Below are 24581 nucleotides of genomic sequence, written 5' to 3' on the forward strand. Positions count from 1 at the left end.
AGATATTCTTGTTTTAAGTAATCTTACAGAATTTATTAGAGACTTCACGGGGGTTACTAATACAGTAAATATTTAAAATTAGGATAGTATTTACTAGCTACACACTGATGCTTTCCTGATTCTTTCAAGTGTGTTGCCTCAGTTGTATTACGTTTATTTACACAACCACTTAAGCAAACCATTATACAGTAGTTAACTTAAGCAGCACTGTAAACTGCCATGGTATTCACTGCACATGTAGGTCTTCATCTGCACAGAGGTAGGAAGGCAGCTGCACCCCTCCTTTCACCGGAAGGGCTTTAGGAGCAGAGTTGGGGGAAGGGCAGCCCAGCCATGCTCTTCATGCACTGCCCTTTGTTAAACTCCCAGATAATGCACTCCAAACTGCTTTTTAACTATCAGTGTGCCTGCTCCATGGCAGATACAGAGAAGTTGTAAAGGAGCCAGTCAATGGCAGCCTGGCTCCTACTGGAGCTGAATTAGCAGGTGCAGAGGGAATTCAGGGAAGCAAAAGAGAGGCAGCAGCCATTGATGCAGGACAGCTATTGCTTCCACAAGATTGGGGAACTGGGGGATGGACTCCTAACTTGTATTGATTTGCAGGATCCCTTGGGGTAAGAGAACATGCCCCATGCCAAATCAACAGTCCCCCAGTCTTTTCCCCCTTGAAAATGCAAAGAAAGGAAACCTCCCTTTTCCTCTGGTGCCCTCCTGCAGTTTTCTCCATAAGGAAGGGGCACCATCTGGCATGGAAACATTTTCCTTGCCCATAGCGATTGTAAAGCCTAAGGCTGGAATGTCAGATTTTAGTCTTGAGTTTTCTATCTTTAACCAGTTTGCTTCACGCACATTCTTAGTATTTCATTTTAAACAGTTTTGAAAGAGCTTTTAATGAAACAGTTACTTAATACGTGTCATCACTGTACTTACTGGAGGACTAAAGAGGTTTTCTAATTCAGTTTTGGTTGCTCAAGCAAAGAATATACTGTAGAATTGCTTAGTGTAGTGTCTATGGCTGGCCACACAGTCACATTAAATTATTTCACCTCCATGGGCAACTGATGCCACTTACAAAAGTTTTTACTGGCAGCAATTTCAAATCAGCAAACACATCATAAAATTCATAATATATTAATAATATGGAGGCAATTTAGCAGCTCCATAGGTAGGGTGAATTTTGCACTTAAAACAGGTTTAAGTTCCCTTGTATAAAAATGAAACCTCACATTCCCACCACACATGCTTCAATCTACAGGGAAATTTTGACTGATGGAGGAGAGGAAAGTTCTTTAAGGCTGGGGTATTTTTGGCACAGGACTTTTAAATTCCATGTCTCCAGAGATCATGAGCCCATGTCATTCCTGATCCAAAGTCTACTGATGTCAATGGTAGTCTTTCTACTGGCTTCAGTGGGGTCTGGCTCAGTCTGTTGGAGTAAAATGCAAGACCTCTCTGCAAAGCATCGTCACCAATCCCTCAGTAGAGAAGGCTATGAAAATGCCTATTTATCTCCCATTTCCCTAGTTATCTATCACCAGCACATCTCATAGAGATCTTTCCAGATGAAGGAAGAATTGAAATCATTGCTGCTTGAGAATCAGCAATTATTTAATTATTGCATTTGGTGTCTAAATATTTTGGAGTTGAGCACAACACAAACGCCTAAGACAGATATAAAAATAGTTGTGCAATACCCATTTTTTAACAAACCTCTCATTTTGAACTGATTGAAAAAATACCAAGGTTGGACCATAGAATAATGTTTGGTTAATTTCATGCATTAAATCAAAATCAATGTTAGTTAAGAAAATAAAAAAAAAAAAAAGAAATTATAAAAAAAAACCCCACACTGCTTAAAAATTGCTAGTTCTCCCATCTCTAAAATTTGATGATTAGTGGAAACCTTATCGTTCACATTTCTGCTCAAAGTAACTTTACCACCAAATTAAAAACCCCCTGCAGCTGTGAAATATTATTTCTCGTAGGCCACAATTCTCCAGTTCATTGCACGTGGACAGATTGCTGAGCCTCCACAGAGCCTCACTGACATCAAGCCCTTAACAAAGCTTCTATATATAGTGTATATTAGAGAATGGAGCAGAATAGATTTACTGCCATTTTTCCTGCTCAAGAAAATGCTACAGAATGTATTTAGTACTTTTAGACTAAAAATGTTTAAAGGTTAGGGATATGGGGACACGGTTACAATGTAAGTAATGACAAAAATTACAGCCCTCCCCCCCACACACACAAATACCACTAGGCTATTCATTTTATGTTGCAACATGAAAATTCTTTTTGTGAAATAAATTCAGGTAAGTTTGGGAGTTTTCTGAGTGAAAAATATATTCAAGAAGGGACTTGTGAATGCTCTAAGGAAAAAAAAAAACCAAACACACAGTATTTCAAAAATATTTTAAGAGTTTCCCAAGTAAAAATTACTGGTTTATTGTAAACTTGTCACTTAACTTTAAAACAGATGTGCTACTTCCACCCCAGTCATTGTTTTATTTATCTATCAGACTTAATGCAAGTTTGTCTTACACAAAACAAAAAGGAACACAATTGAAACTCCTATCCCAATTACAGGTTTCTTTGTTCCATCTTACTTGACTGCTCAGCCCTACTGCCCAGAAGAACAATGCATATTTAAATCTCCAATTCCTGAAAAGGAAGAGTGTCCTTCCAGAACACCATAATAGCTACAACAAACTGACTTGAGGCAAGAACAAGAAAATTAAGATTAATAATCCAGAAGGCTCACCCATTCATTACTTTAATTTTAAAGTTAACAGTTCAGGCCAGGACCCACTGCGTTCTATATTTCTCTAGGTAGCTGTAACTCTTGAGTGCAAGTATAACTTCCCAAATAGCCCAGATGCATAAGTTTTAAACCTTCAACAACAAAATAGGGGAGAGGGTAGAACTGAAGAACATCTCAGAACTCTGAATAGACAGTCAGAACTCCAAATGCTCAGTTACGAAATTGTTGGGCATAATGTAAAAACCTAGACTTCTGTCTTGACATTGAAAGCCCTCCATGGAATTGGCCCTTGCTACTGAGCAATTCCATAGGCGTAGTTTTACCTCTTTATTTTGGGGGGGGCAGGAGGGAGTCTCCAGTCAGGCCAATGGGGCTGCATGTGGGGGGGGGGGGAGGTGGAGGCAAAATCCATGCCTGCCTCAGGCTTGCAGTTTGAGGGGGGGAGGGACAGGCCCCATTAACCACCCCCAAAGTACACCCATGACCAATTTCCTGTTCATCCACAACCATGACTTCTCACAACAGCTGCATTTCACAGAAACAACAAGTCTATAGAGGGAGGATTGTGAACGCTGGAGAAGCACTTTCATTGGAGCTAGATCTAGACTATACTATGGAACTCATTCTTCCAAGGCATAAGAATGACCAAGGACTTCACCACTTTCAAAACTAGATGAAATACTCATTTTTTATTTAAACTTTTCACTCACAACACTCCTACCCACACCCGTGAACTAATCAAGCTATTTATCCTAAAGAATAGGAAGGAAGGAAGAAACTGACGCTATTTCTAAAAACTTGAGAGGCACTTGAATACTACAGTGAAAGAGTCATAAATATCTAGATAGAGTGGATTAAAAAAATACCTAATATCAAAAGAATATCTGCTAGATCATGGTAGTTTACAGTTATGGATTCAGTGATTCCTTTGTATAAATCATCATCACATTCTGCTTATTGACTTATATATACTTAGATAGTATATATCAATGTTCAGCAACACCATTCTGTTACTAAAGTACCTTTTGAACTGAATGGTCACATCATTGTATAATATTTAAATCTGCAAAATGATTCAACAAACTTTCTCAACCATGAACATGAAGTGTTAAATATTTTCCTGGCTTTTTTTTTTTGATGCAAGAATCTTTCTGCTTCTTCATTGTTATATAGAATCTTTGTTCCATCAATATTGCACTTTCACAGCTAAACATTAATAGGGTCATAAATATTCAGGTTATGTAATAAAGTAGTCAAAGCAGCTGATAAAATTCTCTTACTGTTCATTTACAGCAGCTGGGAAGGCCTTGCCAAATGTTGCTTTACATAATAGGTCATGATGTTCTGACTGCATTAAGCTTTCCGATCACTTTTTTTTTTTAAATCTGCTACAATTTTTAACGCTATATTTGAGACACTGAAAACACCATCCAGTGGATTTAGAAGCAAGCCTTCTGATGCCCACAAGTATTTCAAAGATTTAAAAGATTAAAATGTCAAAGAAGTCAGCCTTTTGTTAGTATGTTTGTACTTTTTTACATTTTGTGATACACAGATACAAGAGTGACTTTCAAATAATTTATCCTCCCAATTTTAGGTCCATAAAAATCTTTGTCTCTGATAAAGTCATTTTTACATTTTAAAGCTTGTTTTGTTTAGACTATTTTGTTTGAACTGCACACACTCAGAGAAAAGTAAAATAGCATGTATCTAAAAGGACTTCACTGCAACAACGTTCAAGTATATCCATTACCACTAAATCATACCCATTACCGTATCCAATTTTATCCTCCTAATTCTATCCAAGTCAAGTTGTAGTTCTTGACTAGTTTCAATAGATAATTATTTGTATTATTGTAGATTAGCAAGAAGCTTGGGGGGGGTCTTAAGTATAGGTCAGATCCTTACTCAAATGAGCAGCCACTTTGACATGGCACACTGACAGTGTCTAGGGACTAGGAATCGATTATGAGCATCTATTCAAATGAGGAAAGACTTGCAGCGCTCTTCATTCATGTTGCACATTTTCATGATACAATAAAACCCCAATCCTGCAGACACTTACAGACATAAGTAATGCTTGGAAGGTCAGTAGCCCCAGTGAGGTCAACATACTTGTGTGTGTAAATTTAAGCATGGCCTTGTTTACAGGACTGAGGCCTATGGCTGTAACAAACACTTTATAAAAAAAGCAGATACCAAACCAGATAATTACCACCTTTCTCCACCCCAAGTCATACAGTGGGTACAGCTCAACAGCCAGTGACATCATAGTCTTGCATTAGTTAGCAATTGTTCATGGTAATGGGACACCTCATATAGTGACAGTCTACCTTGTGCACTCACAGATAAGAAAGCTAGAGCATGGGAGGCAGCTTGACTAGTAAAGATTTAGCAAGTTTCTAATCACTCAAAGTCTCACTGGAAAACAAATCTTACTGAGGAAACCACCAAATAATACACTAATTTGGCATTCTTAAGTCTAGACTGAATTACATAGAAACCAGCACTTCCACTGTGCCACATTCCTTCTAATAGTTTCTTCCAAACCTTCAGTAGAGCTAGTGCCAATCAATGCTAATTTAGGCCTGCTGTAAGTCAACAGTAAACTGAAATCAACTGAATTACACCTGGCTCACCTCAGGGCTCAGTTGGGTCCTGAACTTGGACCAGGAAGGGAGAGATTGAACATCTGTGACAGATTAGAAGTTTTGATTGCGTCAGAATGTAGTACAGCTGATCATCCAGGACCAGAGACTTTACGACCAAAGTCAGTCCTGGTGTTCGCCTCCTATAACATTGTTACCATTTATATTGTAGTAACTCCTGTGATTGCCAGTCAGACCAGAACCCTACTGTACTAGGCATTGTGCAAATACATAAAGATTTTCCTTGTTCCAAGGAACTTAAAATACACCTGCCAATAGGGCAAAATTTGCCATGCAGCCTCTCCTCCATACTACATGTTGCAGAATACATTAGGGGATAGTCTTCTTGATCACTTCTCCATGATCACACATACTACCAACTGCCCAATAATCAAATAACGCCCCTTTGACAACTGCAGCAATTGCTGGCCTGGAAAATTCATATTTGGAAGTAATGTATTTTCAGCTCTCTTAATGCAAGTTAGCAGGTGGCAACAAGGAGGATAAGTCAACATCACGTGACTAGCAGATGCAGATCATGTACCACAGTTTAGAAACTAATGTGTTAATGCAAATACTTACAGTTTGAGTGCATTCATGTAAAGACAGTTTACAAGCTCGGAGTCGAGGTGCCCCAGACTTGTTGTTTTTGTGGATACAGACTAACATGGCTACCCCCGATACTTTACAAGCTTGGAGATTTATCACATCCCTACAACAATATATCCCTTTAATTACCTGGATGAAGACGAGACTAAGAGGAATATTTAAAAATATTGTAAAATAAGAACTGCACCTGGTCCAGGACAAAAAAAGATGCCCCATCAATATTAACTATTAGAAATCGGCAATTAGATATGGGTGAGAGAGAGAGAAACCCCTTCTCTTGCTGAACACAAAATAAATCTAAAGCAGCCCTTCAGAAACATACCAGGAGTGTCTTCTCAAACCTCTGTTTACAAGCTCATCAGATTTTGACATTCAGTTTCATTCTTCTTGTTTACCACTGCTATTGAAGCACACACCTGAGCTATGGTACTTTGCATACAACTGTACAATCAAGCTTGCTTATAAAATGAGGTTCACTTCATCATAGGCAGATGAAACATGACAGATAGTTTGGTTAATTGTTATAAGTGAACTCAACTAGCTTCTCCTCCTTCCCACTAAATGTATTATGATTGGAGCTGGACGAGTAATAAAAACATTTATTGTTATCTGATCGAGTAAAAGCTTCAGTTTTGCTTCAGATGCTATTTGTGAGCCCTTTCCCCTCTCTCCTCCTTACTTTCTACCAACATTCATTGGGATAAATTTTTGCGGCAAAATTTTTTAGATGGACATCGTGAACGGTTTGAGAGCCTGGGACTCAGGCAATCAGGGAGCAGAAACATAATGCATCTTTAGATGTCTGGTTACACTGGATGAATAGCAAATTACAAATAGAATACTCAAAACAAAAGCTCTTGACTGAAGTACGCTGCATAAACCTTTCAATTAATTTTGAATAAACTTCAGGTTTTTGTTTGTTGAAAATTCAAACAGAAAAAGGTACTAATAATTTGTTGAAAGAGAATAGCTTACATACCTCTAATTATGAGCCAGGATATTTCAACTCAGCAATTATTCTTTTTGTTAAAATTGGATGCAGTCTTCAAATATATGCATCCTCAGGCTATTTTAGTTCAGTACGACTGTTCCTCTCTAGAGATTTTATACCCATTGTTGTTTATTCTTCAAGATATCTACTACTTTAATGAATGTGCTGAATAAATTATCCTCTAGATTTTTTTCAAACTGATTTAGTAAAACAAATGATTACTTATAAAAGCAATTTTGTTTTTACTTTAAAAAGCAGTACAAGCATATGGAGGGTGGAGTTCCCTTATTTATCCAGCAAACAAGTAGACCAGCCAAACATACTTTCCAGTACTAGAATGCCAAATGTGTATCTGTCTATCACATTCTAGAGGAACTACTTCCAAGGGCAAATCAATCTCCAGGGCCCAGAACTTCAAAAGCCCTGATTTCAAGGGAAGTGAGGTGCCTAATTACCTTTCTATATCTAGGCCCACAGGCCAAAGACTCAATAGGCATTTAAGTCTGTTTTCAAGCCTGCCAACCACAAGAATTTTTGCGACGTGAAAGCCTACCTGTTCCGTTTAAACTGAAATAAGATCTCATACCATGTGGTCACCTGGCAGCTTTCAAGTGGCATCAATTTAGTCATTACTGACCTATGCTGGATTTCAGCTGGCAACCTGTAGGAAATATGCTCCTTATTCTATTACCAATCTCCTGAGCCATCGTGCCCTCATGTTATTAGCATTCCGCTGAACTGGCAGTAAGGGAGTTAGAGATTTAAAATAATTTTTGCCTCATGTTGCAGCTCTTTTGCCCTCTTGACCTGTTTAGAGAGGTTGCCTGAAGTGTATTATCAAATCAATTGCACAAGGACCTTTTGTTTAAGGCTTCACAGAGCAGGGCTCCTCTCTGCAAGATAGGCGAAATCTGCTCTCTCCCATTCTAAAACGTAAGTTTTCACATATTAGCTACTGTTATCTTCATTGGCACCAATAAATGACTTGCTCTTTCCATTAGCTCTATAAGTTATACTATATCTCTCATTATGGATGTGCTCCTGATCTCTGCAATATGAATGTTGTAGTTGTGACCAACTTGTCAGCATATGTAAACAGATTTCTTGATGACAGCATGTTTATTGTAAGAAAGAAATCATGTGTCTGATAACGGAAAGGAAGAACAAAGCTTGCCAACTTGTTGCATTTAAGATTGATTAAACGTTACCAGACACCAAAACACACTGGCTCTAAGCTCCCTCTTAAATGACAGTATTTTAAAGGGCTGCTGATGCCACATAGAAAAAATGTTTTGAGAAATTGTATTTGAAAACACTTCTGCTCATGTTCATATTTCTCTTTAGTTGCATTACTATGCACATCAGCATGAAAATGGAAGTTTTATTTCTTAAGGCTTGTTGGTTTCTCTACTCAGAGCTCTTGACCTCCGAAGGCCCAAACATCCAATAGTGTCACACTTTCAAATGGCTAAAAACCTCAAATGAAGACTGTTACTAACCCCCCCTCTCCCGACAACCAAACCCAGATTCAGTATTTGGCAATGCTTTGCAGTTACATACAGACAACAGCAGGTCAGTATGAATGGAAGTTTGTGACTCAAATGAATACTGTAACTTGATTAAATGAGAGGAATGGCCAAGATGTTCCTGCTGCTTAGTTTTTGCCTTAAGTCATAGGGCCAAATACTGTCAGTCTTACTCAACTTTTAGTCAGGCAAAACAGCCACTGATATTAATGATCATTCTCCCCAAGTAAGAACTTCAGGATTTGACCCATTGCGTCATTGTGACAGTACAAATGGTTGATGAGGAAGGGATTATAAAGTCAACTACAATGTCACAAGTATAACTAAAAAGGTGCACATAAAAATCATCCTATCAGGAGCTGTTACAACAGAAATCATTTGGAAGAGTGGGGGAGGAGAAGGTAGCAATAGCTGTTGAGAAGCCTTCTCTTTTGGAGATAAGAGCATATTGGAGAAGAGACCACTGGTGGCCAGATATACAGCAGCAAGCCCCTATATTGGACTCCCTAGTTCTTTCTATTTTCTATGCAGCAGACCTTTTCCCACTCGGCGCTTCATTAAGATTTTAATTTAAGAGTATCTGTTGAGATTAATAACACTTTTGTTCCATTTTCTGTCTTGACACTCAGGGTCTGACTAATTGTATCAACTGTTAGTTGGAAATTAGACATCAATATACAAAACTATTCTGAATAAAGCCACATATTAAACAATCCTTTCACATTGGCATCTAAGACCCAGTCTCTACTCCATGGCAAAGCCAATAAGCATCAGAATATATAAGCTCTTAACACCTCATTGGAAATCCAGTTGTGGACTTACAAACAAAAAGAGAAAAGTAGATTAAAGCAGCAAGGCTTCTGAGCACATTACAGCAATAATATACTGTTAACAAAACACATGTTGAATATTTCAAATGAACAAAGTTTGTGTCAGCTGACCAGTCTGGACAAGTCTATCTACATGAAATTGCAATACTCATTTATTTTTCCATGGTGGCTAATTGCATAAAGGGTTACAATCATTACTTCCTGGAAATCGTCATCCAGTAAGTCAGCTATGCTTGTTTTTATTCCAAATATGATTTACAAGAAATACTGTATCATAACGGCTCCAATTATTAATTCTTGTAAATATACCTATGTTTCCCATTAGGAAAAAAAGTCATTTTACGTAAAGTACATTTTCAGGTGTTGTTTTGGGTTTTTTGTTTGTTGTTTTTTTAAATATACTATATTCAACAGCAATACCTTTCCACAGTCTACCCACTCACTTCCACTTATGCATTTGTAGGAAAAAAATCTCAGGAAATTACAACTGAAACTTAAGTAAGTTATATACAAGAAAAGAAAGCTCATTGAAAATGTATGCATAAATACCCGTTTCTAGACAATCCTGGTAGAACTCTCATGACAGGGAAAGAAAATTTTTCTCCCACTATCAAGATTATAAAAAAACCCACAACTTCCAGAAGTTCCACAATTTAAGATATGCATGAGTACACATACATGCTTTTTCCAGAGGAAGTATAATTAAGGAACATTTACATATGTACCCACATATAGATAATGTAACGTACCATAGAAATTTCCTCAGCATAATTTTGATATGCTCACCTGAGAGTAACAAAGCCATAAGCTAATTATACAGATCATCCCAGCTCATACTGCTGACACCTTTATATCACAGTACATCATAATGCACTCTGTACATGCCACATTTTCTAAGAGAACTTTGAATGGAATCTCGCTGACAGAGAGCAAGAGCACTGTAAATCAGGTTGCCTTCACACCATGAAGGTAGGCCTTGGAGGAAGAAGAACATTAATGTTTCAGAAATATCTACAAATGAATCTAATGTAATTTTTCCCTATACAAAGGTTATTTTGAGATCCAGTACCTCAGGATTTAGCAGGGCTAGATGCAAACACTTGGTATTTCCCCTTTCCAATGGGGTATAAAGTTCCCATTTCTAGTTCCAGTGGGCTGCAAGGTATGTGACATTAAGCTTGTTACTACTCAAAGATAGATGCCTTCCACATGAGTCTGGTACAATTTTGGGTGGAAATGCCACATTTCTGGGAGAAAAAAGTTGAAATATCCTTGTCAGACTGGGGGAAGAGGGCAGAGATTTGCTTTCCTTTTTAAAAAAATAGCAGCTACCTGAAACTGCTCAAGAGTATATTACAAGCAGTCCTGAAGCACACTGATCAGTGGACGGACTAAAAAGCAAGATAGATAATAAAATGCTGAGTTATGCAACAAGCAACATGGATATTACCAACATGTATCTGGTAGGTGTCTTTATATTTAGATGTTTTCCAAGACTGACTGACCTGACCACATTCCAGTTAATTTTCACAAACTGAAGAATATATTAATTCATGAGGCATTGGGTGGCTCAGTAGATAGGTTACAGGAAAAGGAATGTTCTCTTTGGCTCAATAATGATGGAAGAGGAAAGCTGAAATACAGTATAAAAAAAATCTTCCTGATAAGAATATCCCTCTCAGGCTGTAGCATCGTCTCTCAAGAAGACTGATGGACACCCAATCACTACAGTCATTTAAAATGGGACTGAAGATATAACAAAAATGAACTATAAGGAATAATCCTGCATTGGCAGATGTATTATTTTTCAACAATCTAGTCACATTTACTACTATAGTGCTGAAGGGCCTACCAAGCATGGGAACGCATTATGGTAGGCATTAAACAGAGTAGCAAATATTCCCTGCCCTGAAGAGCTTACAATCTAAACAGAAAGACAGACAGGGTGGAGGAAGGGGTATAACACAGAGTCAACAATGTGCTGGGAGAGCACATCATGTTAGTGACACTTTTTAAGTTGGGTTTAGCTAAATGGAAAGAAAAAGGGAAGGGAAGAGGGGGAGGGGGAGGAGGTAAGAGGGGCAGGTACAGAGTGAAATCGAGGGGGGAGGGTTTGAGCTAACAGCCAATCAGCATAAAACAGAGAAAGTCCAGTCAAAACTGTTGAAAGTTCTCTCAATGTCCAGAGGTTCTGGATTGGACTGCTTCTGCTCCTACCAGTTGTAGTCTCTAGCTGGCTCCTCTCCGCACTCTTCCTCCTCCTTCTCCCACATGGTGGTGGGGTTCCAGTGGAAGATGACACACCACCTGGGTCCTACTGCCGTGTGTGTGCACGCGCGTGTGTGTGTGAGAGACACTCTCCTGCAGTTCTGAATGTATGCGTGCACACACGTGCACATAATAGGTCTTTTCCATCTCTAGTTTGCTATTTGATGAAAATTGCCATTATCATTTGAACCAGTTTAATGACCTATGCAAAGCGGTCACAGTCCACTTCCTTGTGACCCAGCTTTCACATAAGAACTGCCATCAGAGTTTGCATTCATTTTTGTCTACGAGCTGAAAGGGTAAGGTGAGAAGGTGACTAAGTTAGCTTTCCTGCCCCAAGAATGGTCTTTCCAGAACAGGGGTAAGACACATTGGAATAGATTGTTGCCCACAGTAAGCAGTAAAGAAAAGGCCTAAAGTAAGTTATGACTAGTAACTGACAAAGTGAGAGAAGCTGGCTATGAGGCTTGTTTCCATCAGAACAAAAAGAATCCTAATACTTGAGTATGGTTATGCAAATTGGTGGAAGAGGTGCTAGATTGTTCCTTGAAACCTGAGCAGTAAGGGTAGATTATTAGAAACTAATCTAGATTAAACAGAAACTGAGTTAGCATTAATTTCTACTCATAGGAGCACAGGGGTCAGAGGTGGGCCACTGACATTCTGTTAATACAGCAACGTGCCACTGATCCACTTGCACATGGCTTAGTGTGGTTGTCCCCTATCACTGTGACCAGTCTTGTCCAACATGCAGATGCCACACTGCCAGCAGAGAGTCAATGCTAAGAGCATGTATAAGCGTCAGCAGAGGATTTGTTACTGTAGAGTCTTATCGCTGCTAGCCAACCTTTTCCAGTGCTGACATCCATTGCCATTGGAGCTGCACTGATTGGCAAGGGAACCAATATTCATAGAAACTGAAATTAATTTAAGCAAAACGAAGCAGAAAGATGAACTGAGAAGCCATTCCATCTGACCACAGAACCATTTCCGAGCTATCAGTCTGATGTTATTAGCAACGGATACTTTACTTCATAAAAAGTGACCAATAAAAAGATAATGGTAGGAAATTAAATGAACCTTAACTTGATTTAGAACTTTACTATGAAATGCTGAAATATTGTGGAGAAAACACTTAGAAAGAACACCAGAAGAAACCATTGTACAGGATCCAAATTGCATTGGTTTCAATGAGGTATGTGAACACATTAAGAGGGAAGTTAGATCTTTCACTCTTAATCATTAAGGTGACAAAAGCCAATCACCATAGTTAAGATAATTAACTATGGTAATTTATTTTATATATATATATTTTACACACACACACTTATTATTATATATATATATATATATATATATACACACACACACACACACACACACACGCACACAGTTAAGACCCACCACTTTCATGATTACTGGTTGTCTGTTCACATGTACTGAAGTGACCCAGATTCCATTCCCTCCAAATGTCCACTGAAACACAAGATATGAAATGGAAAAGGGATGGTCTCATGGTTAAGATGCAGGACAGGGAGTCACATGTCCTGAGCCTATTCCTGACTCTGCCAAATAGAGATCTCCTTTGTGACTCTGGCCAACCCACTTATCTTCTTTGTACCAGAGTTTTCCATCTGTAAGAAGGCAAAATTCATTACACGTTTTTAAAGCATCTTAAAACCCTCAAGATGGAAGACTTTCATTTGGTAATATTTAAATTTACATTCAAATGATATTCTGAGTCTCCTGAACAGCTGCTTTGAACAGAAATAAGGATTTATTTTTAAATGTAAGTCACAGAACAATAGTACAGATATATCACACAATCTAAAAGGTGTAAGAAAGGGCAAAGTATAAAGCCTATCGAAGTGCCCAACTATCAAAATGATAGTTTCTACTCTTGCTAGTTTTTTGTTTTGTTTGGGTTTTTTTTTTTTGCAGATACGAGAAGGTCCTGGATTGTATTCTGAAAGCCATGACAAATTCTTCCTGATGCCTTCTAGTTGAGAGGGAATCAATTTTTCCGTTCATGGGAAATCCACAATTTCAAAATGTTTCCATTCCAGAATGGAACAAAGCCCCACAGATTTCAAGTTTCCAGCAAAATGAGAGTCAGAATTTATGTTTTTTTAAGATCAATCAAAACATTGTTTTGATTTTTCCTTTCTAAATTTTATATCTAGAGTTTGTCTGAGGAATTTCAAAGAAAACTGGAAAAGGGTTATACTAACATCATTATCTGGGGATTGGTCCTGCTTTGAGCAGGGGTTTGGACTAGATGACCTCCTAAGGTCCCTTCCAATCCTGATATTCTATGATTCTATCCAATTTAAAATGTTTTCAAAACAAAAATTTTGTTATGAGTTTTGGTTTTGAAACTATTTTATATTATAAAATATATTGTAAAATACAATTTAAAAAAGTTGAAATAAAAAACAAACATACATTTCAAAAATTTTCTTTAGAGAATTTCGGTGTTTGATTAACATTCCAATTCAGAATAAAGCCAAATTTAAAATCCTTTGTGAAATGAAACCTCCTCCCGCTGCATAGCTCTAATATAATACATAAATACAAAATTAAGTAGGAATGGAATGCTTTGATTTTCATTTCAAAACAAAATGTTTTGACCACACAACACTTCTTTCAATTTTTCTTTCAAAACGAAGTTTAATTCAAGCAGACATATTTCCACAAAATGTTTTGTTTTTGATGAATTGGCATTTTCCAACAGAGAAACGTTCTACTGGCAAGTTTCTAACCAGCTCCACTTCCAATCCTTAATTAACATTAGGCACACACCTTCAAACATTCACAATCTTACAGTAGAAGTGCTTGGATCAGGTAGTTAGTAAGCATGTTTACTATCCACACCAAGTGAATTTTACTTTGTGGAGGGCCAGTAAGGATATGTCTATACTGCAATTAAACACTCACGGCTGGTCTCTGTCAACCCACTTGGGCCTGGGCTACAGGGCTGTTTAATTGCAATATAGATGTTCGGGCCCCGACTAGAGCCTGGGCTCCGGGACCCTCCCCGCTTGCTGGGTCCCAGGGCTTGGGATGGAGCCTGAGCCAGAACCTCTATATCACAATTAAACAGCTCCATAGCCCAAGCCCCGTGAGCCCAAGTCCGCTGATCCAGGCCAGCCACAGGTGTCTGTTTGTTGTTTAGACATACCCTAATAGGACTTAAGGGTGCCTAGGCCTATTTTAAAGGCTTATAGGAAATTTAAGTGCTGCACAGGTATTGTGTCAGTCCTCTGCACAGGGCTCAATTTTACATCCCTACTTGTAAAGGGAAATTTTTTTTTTAAACCAGACAAAGTCAGATGTTCAAAATCTCAGTAACTGATCAGTCATCATACAAAAAATACCAATACAGACCCCAAGGGATGTGTCCTACTATTTGTCTAACTCTCTGGGTTCCTCAGTAAATCCATCAAATTGGTCTTACTTTAAATTAGTACATTAAGAACAGTGCCAGGAACCAGTTGGTCTCTGAATAAAAACAAGAGTCAGGCTGAAGTAGACAATCAAGTGAATGAGTACATTTGAGCTTGAGAGTGCTACACATAATTCTGAGATAGGCAGGTATATTCATTCTCAGATGCTCCAGAGGGATAATAATACAGTTGATACAGGCAGAGTATATGTCAGCTGCTGAGCTAAATAGAACTTTCTCCTATTTCCTTTTAAAACATGTAATATTGTGTTAAACTGAATATTTGAAGGTCAGTGTTATGCTGTACCTTTATGTGTTTTGCTCTAATACTACACAGTTCTAGCTATCTCTGAGTGTATATCATTTTAGAAGGCCTTTTTGCTCCCCAAACACCCAAAAAGCAGACAAGACTAGAGTTCTGAAATTTTACAACCAGATGACATCTCATAAGAGTATATATATGAATTGTAGACTGAATGGTATATAAAGTAAGTATAAATGAACACAAGTGGCCCCCTCTAAGTCTCTTCCTCCATTTTGATTAAATTAATATAAGGAAGGTGCAAATCACGTTGACAGACCATATTCAGAGTAGTTATTAATGATTTGAAGGACACAAGAATTAAAAATGACCTTGACAAACAGGAGAATTGGTCTGTAACCCACAAGATGAAATTCTATAAAGACAAGTACAAAGTATTATACTTAGAAAGAAAATAAATAAAACAAATCAAATGCACAACTACAAAAATGGGAAATAACTGGCTAGGTGGTAGGACTGGTAAAACAGATCTGAGGGTTACAGTGGATCACAAATTGAATGAGAGTCAGCAATATAATGTAGTTGCAAAAAAAGCTTAATATTCTGGGCTGTATCAACAGAAGTTTTGCATGTAAGACACGCACGGTAATTTCCCCCTAAACTGAGCACTGGTGAGGCCTCAGCTAGAGAACTGTGTCTAATTGCGGAAGCCACACCTTAAGATAGATGTGGATACATAGGAGAGGGTCTGGAGGAAAGCAACAAAAAGGATAAAAAGTTCAGAAAACCTGACCTATGAGGAAAGCTTTAAAAAAACCTGGGGATGTCAGTCTTGAAAAAAAGCAGGGACCTGATAGTCATCAAATATGTTAAGGGCTGTTATAAAGAGGATGGTAATGAACTGTTCTCCACATCCACTAAAGCTAGGACAAGAAGTAATCATCTTAATCCACAGCAAGGGAAATGTAGGTTTGATATTAGGAAAGACTTCTAACTATAAGACTAGTTAAGTACTGAAATAACTTACAAAGGGAGGTTGTAGAACTCTTATCTTTGGAAGTTTTTAAGAGCAGGTTAGACAGACACTTGTCAGAGATGGTCTAGGTATACTTGGTCCTGCCTCAGTGCAGGGAACCGTACTAAATGAATCCTCAAGGTCCCTTCCATGATTCCAAGTCATTTCATTCAATTATCCAACAATCAAGAGATCTGTAAGGCACATGCCCCAAACTACCTTACCAATTTTAAGCTTATCCTTAAGAGCAACTGTTAAAAATGGATTTGAAATAAACTAAATCCTGTTAGCCCTCATAAAGGCTTCTTAAATTAGAAATTGACACAGCTAATCAGTTTAATAAAAGTATCTATTCTTAACAGCAAACTTTAAGTACACAGTACAACCAGCATTGCTCACTGTACTCAAAGGTCTCACACCTCCAATGAATCACTGAATTTTAGGTTTATATGCAAGTGGCCTTTCTCCAACTATTCCCTAAAAATTAAGGCTCCAACCTTGCAATCAGATCCAATCAGGCCAAGCCTTGCACCTAGCATGGAACATCCCCAAAGTCAATGGGGCTGAGCATGGGTACAAGGGTCCACCCACATGGATCTAACTGTAAGATCAGGTCCAAAGACTCTGTAGCCTTGCACTTGTTGGAGTTTAAGATTCTTATTTTAAAATTATTTTCCTTTTTCCACAAATTTGATAGTTTTATTCCTGGTGACAAAAGCAGTCTTTAAGAACAACACTAAAATCAGTAGCAGATCAAGTTTCTCATGGTTAGATGAGGGACCAGGTGAAACTGGAGTGGTATGTTCACATGCTCCACCCATGAATGAAATGTACCCTTTGTATTTCTGTTAGTTTGTAATTCTATCTACTCTGCCCTCTGCTTTCTTTGGTTCTTGTAGTAACTGCCTATAAGTGAGTCTACTCACACAACGAGCAAGTATTGCAAGTAATAGTTTCTAGCTTATGTGAGCTGAAAGTTAATTGGCACAATATCTAATAGAACTGACTCAGTCAAGGAATTAACAGCACAGCAAGATATGTAAAGTGGGACGCGGAAGATCCCCATTTCATATGTGCACCACCACCTACAGAATCACACCTTACTAGCGATGTATAATAGAAGCCCATTTTCTCCAGTAACATATTCAGATAAGTCTTGCAACTGGGCTTACTCAAATGCATATGTTTTGAGTTGTCAAATTCTGGAAGTTATGGCTTTTGGGACTGCAGCATTTAGGGACCAGAATGATCCCTGGGTCACACCAAATTGTACTCAGCATAGGACCTTGGTGGGAGGAAAGGACAAAAGATACCAGCTTTGTGCTATATTCTAGGGACTGCTCTAATTCCCAGATCTCTAGGGCAGCTTTAATTTATGTTGATAGTAACAGTTGCCTAGGGGACATTACACTAACCAGATATCATTGGAGGAAGAGGTGCTTGGGTCATGGCCCTTTTTCCCAGCATGCCTTGACACGCCTATGCTGGACAAGTGGCACAGAGCTGGCTTTGTTGATTTTGCACTACCTGAAGGTTACTTTGCTGTCTAACTAGGGTACCTTCATAGTCCCTTTGGGTTTCCCCAGTGAAAAGAGAGACCATATTGGGGGTCAGGATCTGACCCTAGTTTGTTTGTTTGTAATTTGTGTTTATATTTGCTTATCTGGCCTTGGAAATCTGCCGTGGCATTACACAAATATTCAGTTGTCATTAAGAAAGTGATGCCAGAATGGGAAAAAAGTCTTCCTGTAATCTGGAATTAAATTGTTATAAAGGTCTTTGAAAAAGAAGCTGTGACTACAACCACAGGTCCTAGTGGATCTTTCTAAACAGCTTTGCTAAGGGCGTCATCACTTCAGCAGTGTCAAGACAACCATTGTACACATTCAGAGACACCACAGGGAACAATGTGAACAAATCAAAATTCCTTATACATTAGGTTTATAAATGCATTGTGAAGTAGTGGCAATTACAAAGGGGGACTGTAACACCTGAGGAGACAGTTTATAACCAGATGCCTTCACTACCCAAGTCTTTGTTTTTAGTGAAATTAGCTAATAATGAGGGGGGAGGTGGGGAGAGCAGACAGAGGACGATACAAGACGACTCCTCCCCTCAAAGCACAGTATCTTTTTAATTCTGTTAAACACAGTGACAGTTTTCTTGTTTCATCACAGTTGGTTGCCATGAAAATGCTGGATTTGTGATGATATAATCGTGATCTCATTGAAGGATCAAGTAAAAAGAGAAGATGGACTATGCAACTATTGATATTCTGTTGGATTTCATAAACAATTGTGGGGTATTTGGTACTCTCTCTCCATTTTCCAAAGCCTTGTTTGGATCCACAGGCCCAATCCTGAATATGTGTGGGGATCTCTGCACCCACATAGTGGGGTTCCATGTGAAGGCAGGCTCTGACCAGCATATCACATAGCAGGATCAGGGCCCTAGTTAGTATTTGCTTACATATTGTCTTTATAATACAGTCAGTGTTAAAGGCTTATGCAGCATTTTGAGTTAAGACAAGTCTGTAAAGCTATCCATTGGAATATATATCCACTGGAATAGTGTAAGCATTTCATTGAACAGCACAAGTTTTCACCCACTGTGTCAGTCTGGAAAGGAATTAACATGTGCCAAGGAACATGCACAACCCCATGTCATTAAAACATCAATTTCTTGTCCTCTGTTCCACAAAACGTATTTTTACAAAAAGAGACTGGTTTCCTTTCTTTTTGAATATTGAAGGTCTAAGGAATATTAGCAGCGAAACCAAGACTCCAGTTGCACTGCTCTCAGCACAGTACTTGGATGTAAAAATGTAGCTAATGTTGAAGCTGAAACACTTTATAATATTGAAGAGATCAATTTATTAATCAAGCAGCTACAGCTCAACACACAAAGCAATCCTTGGGAAATACAGCCATGTGCATTATGAAGAGGGCAAGGCTTGCTATTGTCTTTCTTCAGTTTCACTGCCAAGCTTTTTAAAAGGTTACTAAACCCCGATTAATGAAAGGTGCATAATCTCAGACCGTTCATAAGCACTCCAGCTGTAAATCAGTCCATCCTCCCCTCGCCCTTCTCCAAACTGATTCCTGACAAATTGTAAAGGGCTGCATGAGCGGCGTCTGTCTTCCCCTATCTTAAATGACACTACTAAGGGAAATTGAGTTCAGCAATTACTCCGTTGTTTGAAGTGCAAATCCGGGCGTCTGAAAATCGGTCCTCACCCCCAGTGTAGTGTGGCTCCAGAATGACTCTGATCAGCATGTACAGTACAGCTCATTGAACCGAAACTCATCTCGTTACCCTCCCCCTCCCAGCACTCGTTGTGATCGCTCTGGATTTTGTGATGAGCCTCAGAGGGAGCCCAAGTTAGGATCAGTGTCAGGCAGCAAAAAAGAGAGGGGGGAATATTTCTCCCCCCACCCCCATTCCCACCGACATCCACTTACCTTTCACTTGACTTTCATACTCCGCTATAATCTCTTTGTCCTTTTTGAATCTGCTCGGTGTGGACATTATCCAGGCGGCGTTTCTCCTACGAGCTCTGAAGTTGGGTCAAACGCTCATGAAGCAGAGCCCCGCGGGCGGCGAGGGGAGCGGCGCCCGCACGCGCTAGACCGGCAGCTGCAGGGGTGGGCGACTAGACTAACCCTGGCGCGGGCACCATCTCCTCCAGCCACGGCAGAGACAGCCCAGCCCAGCCCCGGGGCCAAGGCGGGTGTGGGAAGGACCCGCTCCCTCTGCACAGGGCTAGCGCCGAGTCCCGCTGCTGCCCCGCACCGCTGTCATGTCTCCGCGCGCCGGTGGGGTGGGGCGGACAAAGGGTAGGGGCGGCCGGGTCAACGCCCCGCGCCGGGCTCCTCACCAGCCACGGGTTACTCCAGCTGCTGCCGCCGCCGGCTGGGAGAGCAGCGAGCCCGAGGCGACAGCACCGAGCGCCTCAACTCTGGGCCCAACGCCGAGAGGGGTCGCTGGGGATAAAGTTCTCGCCTCCGCCGTGGCTCTGCCGCCCCGCCCCGCGGCGCCCGCTCCCCCCTGCTGCTGGCCTGGGGCACGAACCCGGACTGCGTCTCCGCCGCCAGCCCGCAGCCGCCGCTGCCAGCGACCCGCCCACCCCGCCGGCAATGGGCAGGGAGCGAAGCTCGCACGCTTCCCCCACCCCGGGCGAGCCAGCGCCGGGCTCTCGGCGCAGAGCGAAGCCTCTGGCGGCCAACCGCAGTCGCCACGCCTTCCCGGGCCCCCCAATGGAGGGGAAGGGGGAGGCCCCAGCAAGCTAGGCTGCCCGGCTGCCTCCCGTGGAGCAGTCCAGCCCCAGAGGCTGCTGAGCCAGACTCGGCTTTGGCAGGGTGGGACCAGCTGCTGCAGCCGGTGTCCTCTCCCGAGAGCATATGGTGAGCGGGTGTTAGCTGGGGAAAGGGGTGTGAGGCGGAGATAAGGTGATCGAAAGCCCTTGATCCTGGCGTGGAAAGTTAAATCCACACGCTGCAGCCGCCGCGACGGAGCCATAGGGAGAGGAGAGGGGAGGGGGGAAGGTGGGCAGGCTGGGAAGAGACCGTTTAGTTTGGGGATCACGTTTACAGTCAGAGCAAAGCATTGTTTCTTCTTGCTCGTTTTCAATAGAGGTCACGCCCTCTACCCCCCACTCCTAGTACCGCAAACGTCGGGCAGCACGAGATGCTGGAGGGCTAGGAGGGGCCCAAGAGCTGAATTAAAACGGTTTAATTTCCTTTATCATTAACAACATTTTCTGTAGCCTCTGTCTCATGAGGCTGCTGCCTTTCTGATAGGGCTTATTCACAACAAGAACCACATCACTCCACTAGATCTAGGGGTAAGACTAGAGATGGGAAAGCACTTGCATTCGCCAACTCAGATCATAACATACGAATGAACATAAATTGTCATTTGGCAGGTTAGAAGAATACACAACTTTTTTTTTGTAATGGATGGGGTGGGAACCACAGGTGCTGACTTGTTTTTGCCTGTAGGCACTCCTCTCTAACCCCTTCCTCAGCGAGTGGCAGGCAGGGTCTCTGGGGAAAGAGGCCAAGGGCGGCAGGGCCATGGTCTGGGTGCCTGGACCCACAAAAGATTAATCTGGCCCTGTAGTTGCTGAGTACCCCCTATTTTTTTTCAGTGGATGCTTGAGCCCTGGAGCACCTACAGAGTCAGCTGCTCTGGTGGGAACATCACTACAGCAAATTAAGGACCTAGCTTCCACCAAGCGAAAGAGGGGAAAAACAGAAGTCTTTTTAGTAACTTCAGAAGAAATTATATATCAATGCCCCAAATATTTAAAGGGTAGGAAGAATGTCTGTCAACAGAGAAGATGGCTAGAGGTGCAAGGAATTCAGAGTACGCCAGTGGCCCACAAATAAAAAACACCCAGAGTTCAAACTGAAGTATGTGGTCTGTTGACATCACTGGTGTTCATGGACTCTGAAGATACCTCATCTCCCCTCCTCTACCACTGTTGGGAATAGTTCTGATCCTAATTGCTGACATTTTGGGGGGACTGGAACCTGGTTCACCCTCTATAATCCTACAAGGGGGCTACGCTCTGTAGGGCTGGTACAATTTTAGATTATTGGTACAAACTCTGGAGGCAGAATTTTCTTGGAACCTGGGCTCTAGGTCTTCAGGTTACATGAAGAAGAGCTCTGTGTAAGTTCGAAAGGTTGTCTCACTCACCAACAGAAGTTGGTCCAATAAAAGATATTACCTTATCCATCTTGTCTCTCTGTCTTCTCTGTGTCATTCATTATTTTCAAAACCTTTGTCATATCCCCTTTTGTTCCCCTACTAGTGAGTTATCTTACCCAGACTTCATGCATATTGTCAGTCCTGATGGAGCCTAGCTAAAACATCCCTTTCAGAGCAGTGAAGGCTATTTTCAAAGTTGTTTCTGAAGCTAATTTAGTTCTGAGTTTGACCTACAAATTATATCCCTTCGACAAGAGACACAAAAGCAGTTGGTTGCTACCTAGCCCTAGAGTATAGGGTGCCTAACAGATGGGGGATTAGCTGGAAAGATAGCATAGTTACGCAAGTGCTATCTTTTCTTCAGGAAGTCCATCCTTTCTGTTTGTCAGCCATGCCTCATGCCTGCCAAAAGCCTTTTTATCCTTGATCACACCTGATTGCACTCAAGTTCTCAAATAACAAATACTAATAACGAAGTAAAAACAACAATAAAGAGTTTGAGGGCACATATAGTTGCCAACAAGATGGACTATATTGTCATAAGTATCTAGGAATTATTTGGGGAACAGAGAGGGTGGCGAACCATAATACAAAAAATAGCCTGAAGATATTGCGATGGCATAGTCATGTAAGCTGCCTATGTACCAGTCTCATTCCCAAGTAATCAGGCAGACTCAGCTCCACACAGAAGAACATTTGCCCCATGTAATAGGACTACCAGCCACCTCAGAGGGTTATAGTCACAATTTGTTAATTTGTTTTTCTCCCTACTTTTAGAGCCTAACAAGAACATTACTATCTTAGCCAGAGGAAAACAACATCAATAGGACGGCTCCTTTTACCAAAGGTCCAAATAATAATAAAAAAATCCCTAATCCCCACACTAAACCACAGCTAAAAGAGGGAATCTTCCTTTGATCCATTCCAAGTGTCTACAACCACAGGATTGGTTTCTACAGCCAAGAGCCCCGCTGGAAACACCCCACCAAAAGCACCAGTTCTTACTGTGTTTACAGTCTCCGGCAGAAATATATCTCATTGTTCAGGGGAGAAAATTAACTCCCTTCCCCTAGGCCCACCTATCCGCTCAACCTGTCTCTACTTCTGGAAGCCTCTGCTTCCTTTGCATGCCTTCTTACAAGGCACAGCTGTCAGTTTCATTGCTCAGTAGTTTGCAACAGATTCAAACTCTTCATATCTCCAGGTCTAACAGCTCAAGCAATCTTTAAGGGCTAGCTTCCTCCTTTCTGCCCCATGAAGGGGTTGAACTCTTTCCTACCTATTTGGTCACTGATAAAATGGATGAAGACTCCTTTAAGCCCCTTCTTGGTTCACAGAGGGGCAAGGTATACCCGCCCTATCACATCTGGATAAACAGACTACCAATGGAAAGTGCATAACAACCGCCATGAAAAAATGAGGAATCTAAGCTCTTTCACTGGGAAAAGTCAAGAATGAAACTGTAAATGCAAGGTCTGCCTGAGAAATGGTTTGGAACCTAGGCGTTACAGAAGTTATGTCACCTAGCTGCTGCTCACAGTTAGCCCTTGGATAGAAGTGGGACTGCATAGAGAGTGTGCATACGTGTATTTTGGAGGGAGCTGACCATCATGGATTAATCTGCACTATAAAAATTTTGTACCGATTTTCCAGCAATGATGTACCTGGTCAGACCTGGTCTGGTACCAGTTTATCAGTGTATCAGACCTGGTGTGTGGGGGGGGAGAAAGGGGGGGAAGCTGAGCCCTGCCTACACTACGATTTACACGGCTAACACCGTGGAAAATGGGTACAACGTTTTCTAGCGTAGACAAGACAAAGCCCATGGACATATCTGTTAAAACAGAAGCAGATACATGTGTTTCCCTTAAAGAGCAATTGTCTGTGAAGATACAAATTTCACAGTCTGCCTCCAGAGATCTCTCTCCCATGTGTCAAGATGATTGCTGGTTAATTCAGTATGCTTAGCTCACTTACTAGTGTGTCAGCAGTGGGAGCCACCTTCCATATATGGGCATAGAGAGATGTATGTATGCATGTTCGACGGCAGGCCGGGGAGCCTGCCAAAGTCAGGAGTCAGAGCTCTTTGTGAGCAGCAGAGATAAATTTTGGTTCCTGAATTATGCTGGAACTCCAGGGCAACCAGCCTGAGCTGGCCGAAAACCCTGATTTTTCTCTTCAAGGATTGGGAAAGGATTGTGTGTTATTACATGGGTGTAATCTTCTTTTAAGGTGTTTCAGGGAGTCAATGAGCTCAAGTCTGGACTAAATTCTACACTGATTTACACTGCATGCAATCCCACTGCAAAGACTTCAATCATAGGATGCAAGTCCCCACAGAATTTAGACTTTTATTTTAGCATGCGCTCTATAATACCAGATATGAATATGGGAGAGGAGCCTTAGAGGGAGTAGAAGGTTGTTACGGAAAAGCTGTTTTTAAAGAAACAGGGCTTGGAAGGTAGCCTTCTAAATTAATACTACCTTTAGAAAAGTCTCCATGTTTTT

The 24581-nt window shown here is 40.8% G+C and overlaps 1 protein-coding gene across 4 annotated transcripts in view; it reads right to left on the reverse strand.

Moving 5' to 3' along the window:
* Positions 1 to 20440, reverse strand: part of SRGAP1 (SLIT-ROBO Rho GTPase activating protein 1) — a 239278-nt gene extending 218838 nt beyond the window's left edge. For all 4 annotated transcript variants that reach the window (XM_077833521.1, XM_077833502.1, XM_077833492.1 and 1 more), the window contains exon 1: positions 19820 to 20440. In XM_077833521.1, coding sequence (XP_077689647.1) covers positions 19820 to 19886 — 67 coding nt within the window. In that variant the 5' untranslated portion in view covers positions 19887 to 20440. The remainder of the gene's footprint in view (positions 1 to 19819) is intronic.
* Between the last annotated feature and the right edge of the window lie 4141 nt (positions 20441 to 24581).

Source organism: Eretmochelys imbricata, chromosome 1, assembly GCF_965152235.1.
Source record: "Eretmochelys imbricata isolate rEreImb1 chromosome 1, rEreImb1.hap1, whole genome shotgun sequence".
In the NCBI taxonomy this organism is placed as follows: Eukaryota; Metazoa; Chordata; order Testudines; family Cheloniidae; genus Eretmochelys; species Eretmochelys imbricata.